This window comes from Akebia trifoliata, chromosome 5 (genome assembly GCF_017979445.1).
Source record: "Akebia trifoliata isolate Shusen 1 chromosome 5, ASM1797944v1, whole genome shotgun sequence".
In the NCBI taxonomy this organism is placed as follows: Eukaryota; Viridiplantae; Streptophyta; class Magnoliopsida; order Ranunculales; family Lardizabalaceae; genus Akebia; species Akebia trifoliata.
The window spans coordinates 32,187,260-32,199,579 of record NC_141379.1 but is presented as its reverse complement, the minus strand read 5'-3'; the positions used below and the strand labels follow the sequence as shown (position 1 = coordinate 32,199,579).

General features: G+C 34.5%; 1 protein-coding gene across 1 annotated transcript; it reads right to left on the bottom strand.

Annotated features, from left to right (window-relative positions):
• Positions 1-1,763: 1,763 nt before the first annotated feature.
• On the bottom strand, positions 1,764-8,305 carry LOC147402258 (serine/threonine-protein kinase 52-like). Its single transcript, XM_086443867.1, has 6 exons — positions 7,140-8,305; positions 4,237-4,358; positions 3,718-3,926; positions 3,455-3,629; positions 2,734-2,868; positions 1,764-2,184 (listed from the first exon to the last, which is right to left on the bottom strand). Exons 1-6 carry the CDS (start codon positions 7,465-7,467, stop codon positions 1,978-1,980), a joined length of 1,176 nt encoding a protein of 391 aa, XP_086299993.1. The 5' UTR covers positions 7,468-8,305; the 3' UTR covers positions 1,764-1,977.
• Positions 8,306-12,320: the final 4,015 nt, after the last annotated feature.

The following is a 12,320-nucleotide window of genomic DNA, read 5'->3' as shown; positions in this document are numbered from 1 at the left end:
ATTTATTTCGTCGATTTATGAAAAAACAGTTTAGATTCTAAATTTTTTTAAAGAGTGTCTTAAATTTGGATTCGAGTGTCTATTTAGCAAGTATGATGTATGTATTTTGGGTATTTCGAGAATATTTATCTAGTATTAAAGTTGAAAAAATGTGTGTTGGAGGGGGGTGGGGTGAATTTGAATCACATTTACAATGTCGAGTTCATTTTTATTTATCAAGCTCTCCACTCGTTATTGTCAAACTTGAAAATAAAATGTTGAACTTGACACTATAAGTGTGATCCAAATATGTTTTTTATTATTTTTAAATATTTTTTCTATTTTGATGTTGGAAAAATCTTCTCGAAATACTCGGAGCTAGTTTGTAAGCATCAATGCAACAAAAAGATAAGCCAAAACTGTGAAGTAGTCCAATTACTACCCCAGGCGGATGAGTTGCGTCGAATGAGCCAGATCTGCTGGACAGATTGGCAGTCAAAAGGGACGATTGGGTGGGGGCAACTTGTTCGTCTTTCGGATGGAAAATGGGGGTCTGGGATTAAACCCTCCCCTAACATTCCGAATAAATCAATACATTTTTTATAAATACCATACAAATAACTATAAGAGCACAACCCGCATTTGATCCCTCTAATGGGCAAGAACCCTATCTAAAGCGAGGTATCACATACCATAGATGCAAAACGAATGCTCAAATCAAAAGTTACTACCTAATCTTCAGAAAAAATAAAATAAAATTAGAATCTTAACTTGGTTCTTCATTTTGTTGTTGTAAATTATCGAAAAAATACATTTAAATGTTCAAAATTAAGAGTATATCATTCTCCATTCTTCATTAACAATAAACAATCCTTAGAATTGATTGCAGTTGTCATGGGAAAACTAAAGTATGTGAAGAAGATGAGAAAAACAAAGAAGGTATTTTTGGTAAATCAAAAATATTATATGTGATCACTAAGATTCTAAAACTTTAGGAAATTGACTATCAAGCTACCACCCAAAAGTTAACCCCCAACACGTTTCTCATTTTTCAAATTAACAACATAACCACCCCCCTCCCCCTGCCACACACACACACACAAACCTTGGTACTAGAAAATGACCTGACTGCCCTCGTCCTCGTCACCACCCATATCACCATAACCATTGTTATCATTAGATGGTTTTAAAACTTGATATTTTGACTCATCTTGTCATCCATTGATATCAAGTTGATTTGGGCTGACTCGTCTCGAATGAGATAAATCATTTTACTTGATTTAGAATTATAATTATAATTATAAATATACATTTATATAAAAAAAAAAATTAAGTTTCTTTATAAAATATGGTGGATTAGAAGATGTTCAATTACAAAATCAAATTTTATTTGGAAAAGAAATATTTAAATCATTAAAAATATATTTTTATCAAAAGTTAAAGAAACCAAGTTGCTTCGGACAAGTTTTATCAAACTCCAATGAAATATTCAAAATATGGAAAAGCCATCTCAGTTATTTATTTTTTTCTGAACCAGGGTACCAGAAAACTTTGCGAGGCAAACCACCTTTAAATCTTGTTCATTTTGTCATTTTCCATTGGTCTATAAATGATGACCAAGGTCAGGTCCATAGCATCAGTAGCCTGCATGTTCCATATCAAATAATCTATTTTGTCAAGATATCCATCTTGTTCAAGAACAACGTAAGATTTTTGGGACTCTTAAGGTAAAACTTTTGGGCAAATTCATGCAACAAACAACAACACTTTGTACTACTGGAACATGATATTAATTTTATCTTTCATAATGTATGAGCTTTAGAATGCCATTATAGATTCTTCGAAATAATTAACAGGTTTTCATTCATGAGCAATGTTAGACTACCTAGAACCTAGCAATTCTTCTTTTTCTTCTTCTTTAAAATAAAAAATAAAAAAAAACAGATTCCAGACCTATATGCCTATTTCAACACAGAATGAGGTAATTGAAATAAGAAATTAAGGACGACGAGCTGTAGTGAAACAGAAACACCCATTAGCCTCATCATCAGGTATCATGCCTCCTCCCTTGCTTGTATCGATTGCCTCTAACAACCTCACCACCTCAGCCATGTCAGGGCGTTTTCCCTTGTCCTCATCCCAACATCTTCGCATAATGTTTGCTAATGAGCTCGGGCAACATCTCGGGATTTCTGGACGTAAAATCTGTCGAAGACCCGTGAAAAAGTTAACATCAATTATCATGCTAACATTAATTCTACTAAGATTGAAATGCAACAACAACAACCACATTCGTTCTGCTTCTACAAATTCGCATGTGTTTGCAAATTGAAATCTGATAGATTGGCTGAAAATAAAATTCAATCTAATATGGAATTTGCAGTTGCACAATAATAGTACATATGGATCAACCTAATTAATGAACCCATTACAACAAAAATAAAAAATAAAAAATAAAAATCGGTCATTGGATTTCCAAGACAAGACTAGGTTTCTTAGATGCATTTATGAGCCATAAATTGTGGTCACTAACTTATTTTTATAAACCCAAGCCAAACTACATATCTATTAAGTGGGAAAATGTGTGACATCATGCTGGATTGCTCAAATCAAATATTTAGATTCTAAAACATGTGGATTATGGATGATCTGAGCATAGCAGACTATCCAGAATTTCCAATTTGTCAGTTCAGCATGAATGTAATAATAATTTGAGAATCTGATGGTTGAAACATAATAATAAAAAATACTAACCTGTTTAACCACTCCAGATGTGACATCGGCGAAGGTAAGTCCAGGGTAAGGCATGTCACAACAGTAGATTTCCCATAAACATATACCAAAGCTATACACATCACATTTTCGATCGTATGGTTTACCATCAATGACCTACAGTATAGTACTTCATTATTAGAACTTAGATGTAACAAAAAATATTGAATCTTTTCCAGTAATAGTAGTCTAGTTATGGTTCACTAGAAGGTGTCATGTGCAAACACACATGTATCAAAAGGGTTTATTCTGCAATTTAAAACACTAATAAAGGATTTTTGAATATTACATAGTTAAAAAGGATATTTTTGTAACTTTGAAAACTAATCAACGTGATTCGAGAGTTCATTGGTTTTTGCCAACATGAACCTGATTAGTTAAGTTTAAATGTAAAGGTGAGGGCATTTGTGGGATCCAATATTTGGTGTCAAACCAATTCAACTCCGCTTTCTCTCATTCGGTACAATATCCAATTTTCATAGTGTATTTATTGCAGTTTAACGTGTGCCCTTAGGGCACACGTTAACAAGACCCTTCTTTAAAATATCAAAAAACTCTAATTCATTATAAAGCTAAATAAAAATAAGGGCACACGTTAACAAGACCCTTCTTTAAAATATCAAAAAACTCTAATTCATTATAAAGCTAAATAAAAATATATTCTCAAGAAAAGCTGTCAACACTTCACAAAAAGTGTGGATACCTCAGGGGCCATGTAACCGGGGGTACCAGTTTCACCAGTCATGTCCCTTGGATTTTGAGCTTCAACACGAGCAACACCAAAATCAGCAATTTTTAGAGTTCTATGAGCATCTAACAGAACATTTTCAGATTTAACGTCACGATGTACAATCTTCATTGAATGTAGATAGTTTAAACTGCATAGAAAAGGAGCAACATACATTTCAGAATTGAATGCCCATTATAGAACTTCTAAATTCAAGAGTAATAAATACCAACACTAACCCTCTAGAGAGGTCCAAAGCAAGTTGAATCACAGTCTTAAAGGAAAGCTTTTTTTTCCTGTTTCTTATTAAGAATTGCTTTAATGTCCCACCTGAAAGGTACTCTACAACAACACAACATGCTCTAGAAGGAAAAGAATCACGGATGTCATTTGAAATATTATTTGAAGGAACCTTTAGATTTGAAGTCCCCATTGATGCTCCAACAAACTGTAACAGAGAATGTATATTTCTTACACACCCACAGGTTTAGAAGTCAAAAGGAAAAATAAAATGCGTAGTATGCAATTGTGGTCTTAAAAAACAAAGTACGGTACAAGGGTATAAACAAGAAAAAAAAATGTGAGTACAAATGAGATAGGATGAAAATGTGTAAACAGTGGAAACCAAATTCTCTCAGTCGTATATCCTCATCGTTTTGGCTTCCATCAATCTTAAGGATTTGAAGGATATAAGAAGTTAAAAGTAACATATACACTCACGTGCAAATACACACAATGTATTCGAAAAGATGGTTTACCTTTGTAACATTTGGATGGTCAAGCTTATGCCAAACAGCAACCTCTTGACGAAATGATGCCCGAATGGCAGAAATTTCAGCGGTTGTTGCAACACCATCCTCTCCCCAATCCAAAAGCTTCACTATAGTATCAAAAATAACACTACGATGAGAACTTTAATGGAAATATATACATTGTTGTATTAACTAATCATTTAAAATGTGAGTGGAACAACTTCCTTTGACATCAAAACAAACTCGATTCAAAAAGAGAAGATACAATTTAGATGAACTTATAAAGCTGTATGCAAATTTTAAGAATTAATGTCCTTTTTAACATAAAAATTATTGTACAAGTGTATATTATGCTTTTTGTTCCATTTAATCTGTAGCCTCCAACATCCCAACATTTTCTGTAAGTGACATACCACAAAGAAACATATAAGTATTTGGGAAAGAAAGAGAACAATAAAAAAAAATGTTAGAAAGTCACTTGCTCTTAGTTATAGATCATTTCTCACCCTTGACTTGTGTTCCAAATTCTCCGATATTTTAGGGAATGGAGTACAGGTTATTTTTTTGGTTTTGTTGGGTTGGGAAGTGTGATTCTATGGGATAGAACTGAGAAAAAAGTACCCTGAACCCATTCCATAAAATATCTTGGCTACTCACTGGGCCATACCATGTAGGGGAAGAGGCGACGGCAAAAAAATTTGATTCAGGTCTGAAGAGAAGAGTTCAAGGAGACAAGCTCATGCAAGGGACACAAGACATGTGGATCAGGAGTTAGTCCAAGGACTTACTGGCATTCATCATTGAAAGAGAGAGGAGTGGCTAAGTAATACCTCTTTCTGAAAGAGTTGGTCCAAGGCAGGTCTGAAAGGAAGAATCCAAGGAGATGAGCACAATCAAGGGGCACAAGATGTGTGGATCAGGAGTTAGTCCAAGAACTTGGTGGCATTCATCATTGAAAGGGAGGAGTGGTTTAGTAACATCCTTTCTGACAGTTAGTCCAAGGGCTTGGAGGAATTCATCATTGAAAGGGAAAGGTGTGGTTTAAGTAGAATTTCTTTCTGACTCTTGACACTCGTCTGCTCTGCTCATTGTCATCACCAGGTAGCGCCATCCATATCACATGTGATTTTGCATATGACAGACGAGGGAGGCACGGTTCTTTGAATCTCGACAAAAGCACCATTAGTGGGCTGGTGAGTGTGAATCACAAACCAAGCAAGCTCCTTCAACGAGACACAAACAATGCTACAATCTTCTTTTGACCCCGTGTGCGACATGGGGTGTAACGTGGTATTATAGTTGCCAGTAACAATCTCTAAACTTTGAATGGCCTCTTATTCCAAAGGTCTGTTTGTGGTCTCTAACCAAAGCATGTGGGACAGCCATTCATGCAACAGTAAGGCCCAACCCAGTGGTACCTTCGAGATGTTATGTTCAATTGTGATAGTATTTCATCCTTTTAGAGAGGGCCTTTATTATGTTAACACCTCTAAGTGAAGAACTTGGCCATGATGACACACTTGGGCACAGGCAGGGCCACGGTGATGGTGCCCTCGCAGGTTTATTCATGCCAATGGTGCCCTAGTGGGCTTGTTCTGATGATGAAGATGGCATCTCCAAGACATGACAATGGCTCTCTCATGGTAAAGTGTGATGACGCCTTAAGAGATTGGAGGTATACGTGATGGTGACCTTAGCCAGTAGGAAATTTTAAGTGTGGTGATACAACTACGCATGTGTATTGGTGTCCTTAGGCAACAGATGTGCCTGATGGCATTGTTAGATAATGGATCCAACATATGGGCGGCAACCCTGTTTTGGCAGTGGCACTTCCCTCATGACGTGGAGGACAAGTTGGGTCATTCTATTTATCCAGAATACATTTCTAAAAGCATAATTTAGGTAGCTGTGGCTGGTCAAGAAGGGTTAAATGTACAAGTGAAAAGAAGATAAAAAGGGATTAAAGAAAACTACAGGATACTTCAATACTCCAATACTGCAACAGCATGCAACCACGATGAAGTGGCCCTGGGATATGGGGCTAAAAGAAGCTTTCGTCAAGCAGTACCTTGTACATGTCTTGAAGGTGGACCACCATCACTAATGTGATTAAACTGTGCTAAAACAGCTGTTGTGTTAGCTTTCAGATGTACCAAACTATTCCCCAAAACAGATTCACAATATAATGATAGGAACATAAAAACAAGTACAATAGTAATCTACATTAAAACTCCTCAACTAAGAAAAAGAGAAACTGAAAAATTATGAAACTTCTCACATACTCCCAACTTCATTTCAGATGTTTCACATATGTTGGACCCAAGATTCAATCTTATAGATAAGTACTGGAAAGAAACTAGCTGGCACTAGAAGCATTGACTCTCGGTGACACACACATACACATAAATATATGGGTGTCTATGGGTTGGGATAGGTTGACACATACCTTTTGACATGCTCAATGTATGGGTGTGCATGGGTTGAGAAATCAAAGGGATCATTCTCACACAAAAACAGACCTTTCTAAATCTTTTAACCTATCGAATGTGAAGTTCAAACTAATGATAAAGTAAATGTGTAGAATTTGTTCAACTTGTAAATCACTTCTAGTAAGGCAAGAAATGTCAACATGGGCTGATAATTAGTGAATATACTCTGGGGAGATCATGTTCACATAAAATCAACTGACTATAAAAAAAAATTCATAGAACTCATAAATATTTTAAATGGCATATAAACTTTCGTGCAACACCTAACATTAAACTTTCTTGCATAGAACTCATAAATACAACCGAAATATTTCATGCCAATATGTTTAATGCCATCTCAGATTAAGATTTAAACATGTAAAGTCAACACTAATTTCAATCCATTAAATGTAAATGGAGAAGGGAAGAAGATGTAACCACCTGCAACATCGTTGCCGTCATAAACACCTCGATAGACAATACCGTAAGTCCCACGAGCAATAACATTCCTTATATCCAATTTAGACAAATCGATCTCCCATTCTTCCTTTGCCCTTTGAGCCTCCTTGACCCTCGACCAGACCCTACTGAGGTGTTTCTCCAATTGATGATCTAAGCTTTTCAAATCAATCTTATCTGCTCTGATAAACATATCTTTGTTACTAATGTTTCCAACACCCTTCCCCTTTGAGCCCAAGCTTCTCTCTCCGACATTTGAATTCTCTGATGTCTCGACTTTTTTATCTTCCTCACCAGTCTTCAAATCCATTTTTGTGAGAAACAATAAGAGAGAACCCAAACTTGAAAACACCAAACAATAGAGAAACTCAACTGCTAATGAATCAGAAAATCCAAACCAATGACAATTGGTTTGATACACTAGAGAGACCAAAACAACTCAAGTTCTCAAAATTTCACCATCACCAACAAATTCAAACCAACAATTTACTACAAATTTCACGCATGAATACGCACAGGAAAACCCATCAAATTGGAAAACAAATCCAACAAGAAAAGGCACAAAAAAACCTACCTTTGTCTTCGAAATCACTATTAAAACCTTGACAGTTATTTTATGTTTTTGGCCCAAATTCCAAATTTTGTTCTGATATTGGCCTCAGAATGATTAAGATATTTAAAACCCACACTGTACCCAAACAAACAAAAATTGATCTTTCGAAATCAAAATCCTAGAAAACCCATATCACAAACCTTTTCCAATAATCTAAATGCCTAAAAAACGATCCGATTCATAGCACTACATGGAAAATACCAGAAAATTCATAAAATGAACATTTTAAAAATCTACTTCACCCAATGATCAAAGCCAGACGAAAACCCTCCAAAAGAAAATCAGAAACAGAAAATAAATTGAGAAGAACAGCAATAAAAATTATAAGACAGAGAGACAAAAGAGACGGAGATGTTATAAAAAGAAATGAAACCTTAAAGAGAACTAAAAACCTCAATACGTATCTACCGATCGATGGATAATAAATTGGTTCGATCGATTACTTAAAGATTTAACGAAGAACGAGTTGTGGTCGAAAGAAGAAGAAATGAGAGACAGAGAGAGAGATTGAGTTTGTGGGGAAGACGTAAAGAAGGCAGAAATGCGCGGGCTGCCTTTTAAAGAAGTTCATAACTGCTTTTTGTCTCTTTCGTCCCTTATCCTTAAAAAGAATTTAGTGGTACATTACTAGATTTTTTATGGACATAATTACCCTTTTAGTGACCATAATACCCTCTTAGAGATTAATCTAAATTGCTATTATGGCGAAAATGATAGCTGAGTATGCATACTAACAAATCCTTTTATTATTATTATTATTATTGATAACGAATTTTATTGATGCAGTGGTCAAGAAGATCAACTAAAATTAAAATTTAAAAATTAAAAATGTAGAATGAGGAGAAAGGAATAGATCAGACCTAATCCTATCTCACCATTAAATTATCGAAATACACTCCCTATAATAACAAATCCTTAACCCAAAGATTTATCACAAATTGAATTATTTTACTCATTTTGCTCTATCTAGAGCCAAGTCTTCTATGATTAAATTGAGTTCATCTCTCTTTTTTTTTTCTCATCTCCATCCACAATTTTTTTTAAATCTTCCATTTTTTTAAGACCTTCAACTTAATATTGTTTTAATTAAATGTTGGAATCCTCTCAATCATTTTGATGATCTTGATTTATTAATCATTTGCCTTGAATGTTAGAGGGCTTATTAGGTGTAAGGTATTAGTAATATTTCACTCAAAGAGCATAAATTGAGGTAGATAGTGCCTATATGAATATATTTACAATAATACAAGACATGATTTAAGAATTTAAATGATAACGATGACGACGACTACGATGATACATCAAATGAGTGGTAGGTTACATCAGCATTGCTTGCATTATTGTACTAATAATAACCAATAAATTGATATAAACTATTTTGTCAAATATGAGAAATGGTTTTAAAATTTTAATATGAATTGTGCTACAATGAACTTGGGATTGTACCTCATATTGCACATCCTTGACGTGGAAGTGTGCAAGATCTCAATGAAAAGCATCTATGGTTCTTACACACTTTCCCGTTAGGGATGTGCGATATGAGGTACAACCTTGAGGTCACTTCATCATTATTCTTTTAATATTTCTTCTATGATGGCTGTTATAACTTTGACTTCTTGTTATAAAGATCTTTAAGCCATTGATTACTCCCATGATTAACGGTTGATCTCGTTTTGAGCCCACACATAATGCATCACCAAATTCAGGTCAGATTTCATTGCCAGCCCATCTCGTCGCATACTCACATTACAGTAAGATAATTATATATTTAAAAAAAAAAAGAATAAAAAATTCCACTAATCTAAAATAATTCATTATTTTGGATGTTTAGAGCAATCTGAGGGTATATTAGTCATTTCAATAGGGCTATGTCTTGTCTATATGGTAATAGATGAGGTTATTTTCGTAACTTCGTTGAAAACGTTAGAACTAAAAGGGCAAAATATTTGTGGCACGACTATCGAGGAAGACGGTTGAAATCCTAAAATGGAAATAAAATCAGGTTAACTGCTACGGTCTAGCGAGCGCAAATTTGATGTATCACTATAGTACCGAACCTTGATGTCATCCCTATGCCTCCAACACACTTTGTGGACCCATCGAGTACTTGATATTTGGCTGTACTCTATGTGGCCCTACAGACCCCCAAATCAGTTTCATCGTTGATTACCCACCAATAATTCGAGTACCAAAAACTGATTTCTCAAATCTAATGGCTATAAATAAATTATCAAACTAACAAGACTTTTGGTTTGCAAGATAAACAGATGTGATTCAAAATCTGTTTTGTAGGGTCAGTGGGCCCAAAAGAATGTTATGGAAGGTGTTTTGCTGAGGTTACATCAAACTCTGTATCACATAGGAACAGCAAAAATACATCATAAATAGACAATATTCTTTCGTGCATTATTCCTCCATGAAATAAGGAATATTCTTCTCTATCTTCTTCTTTAGGGAATAAAAACTTTCCATGTTTATCAAGTGCATGAACCAATCAGGACCATTTTTAGAAGCCACCCCTTGATGATCTGTTTAAAAAAAAAATAATACAATTATGGAATGATCTTATACCATTCAATTAGTGATCAACCTAAATTGTCATAAAAAGGATTATATCCATCTGATCTAGGGCTAGCAATCGATCGGTTCAATGCCGGATAAGTACCACTCCAATACTAATCTAAGTTTTTTTTTTGATAACCAGGCATCCCTGAAGACAATGGACTGGGCCTGTATTTGGGTTTTGCCTAGTCCATAAACCATGGTCTTGTCCAAGGACTAGTCTCGGGGCATGTGCAACGCCCACACATTACACGCACCAGGTAAGTAAAGGTGCACTCTCGTGGGTGGCCCTTGAGGAATTAATGCTCATATCCGAAATTTTTTAAACATGTATCCAATCCAATTTGATCGGATTAATGAAAAGGCGAATCAAATCCGATTCGTTACATTTCATCCTTAATCTGAAACTGGTCTGATTCGGACACATGCCTTGTTTTCAAAATATCAACGTTCAAAATTTTTTAAAAATTAAAAATTAAAAAAAAAAAATCACTTTTAACAACTAATATAGAGGGGAACCAAAAAGACTTAAACATGTTATCTATATGTATTTATATGAAATTTAGAATAAAAAAAGGGATAGACTGGTTGCACAGTTGTTGGTTGCACTCTAACATATGAAAAAATGTTTTTTTTTTTTTTTAAATCTTGATTTTAACCTACTAATAGTACTTCATTATGGTAATCTTATGATTTAGGGATATGTTCATCTTCCCACAGTTTTTCTACGTTAGTGCTCTATTTTCTTGTGATTTTGCTCATGTTCTCTTTGGCATCAATTGAAGGTATTGGTTTTTCAATTTATATTTAAGCTTTGTTTAGAAATTGATACTTGAATATTCTTTTTGAAATGCTTTGATCATTGATAAGCTTGAAGTGTCAACTTGGATTCCAACGAGTTTCTTAAGCATCACAATAGCTTTAAAATTGTCAAAATCAATCTTCCTTAGTTTATCAATCCAGATACATGGCAATTACAAGGGATTTGTGATGTTTTGAAAATAGATTAGACTATGCACAAAATAATTGAAACGACAATAATTTATATGGACATGATTGAGGAAAAAAATGAGTGCAATATTTTTTCTATTTTTGTTTTTTTGGAATGTAAACATCCAAATGGAGTGGGGATTTTTTAAGTGATGGTGTGCAATTGGTGATTGGTGGTGTGCAACTAGTCGATCCCTTAAAAAATATTAAAATATATTCGAATCGGAATTTTTTTGGAATGAATTATTGGGGTACATCTGAATTCAATCCAAATTTGTATCGGATCTACGATTTCAATCCAAATCGGATCCATAATTTTAAAAGTATCAGCTCCTTCAATACATCATCCAAAAATCAATTCAACTCAGCTGATTTTTCAAAAAAGTAAGCCAAGTTCAATCATAGATTGATTTGGTTGTTTTGTCCATACAAGTATAAATGATTTTTATGCCTTGGATGATTATTATCTATAAAATATAGATTTATCAAAACGGTTTGAACTGGTCCAAGTCAATCTGATTAGTGATCCAATCCTAAAACCATTTTTACAATCACAGTCATTAACTTTCTGAATTTTTCTAAAAGTTGGTAATTCCCCAAATAAGGAACTATGTGTTTTAATCGACAAATCAATGAATGATTTCTCAATTAGTGTTGAATATAGTAAAAAAGGGCACGTGACTGTCGTGTCAAGGGCACAGAATCACATATCCTTTTTCTGTGTATCTTGATGAAAAAGATCTACGATTATGTGCCCTTACCACGTCCCCCCCTCAAATATTATTTTTATATTTTCTTAATAATGACCCCTTGTTAAAAAGGTCATATAGACATGCCCCCATACCCATGTTTGCAAACTGATGACATGCACCACTTGACCTAGGTTTTATTAGAAACTAATGGAACTGACATTAATGCCCTTCTCTTCAACCTCAAGCCAAAAACCTTGATATTTCATCCATAAAATCTGTCATTTTCATGCTTTAACACCTAGAGGG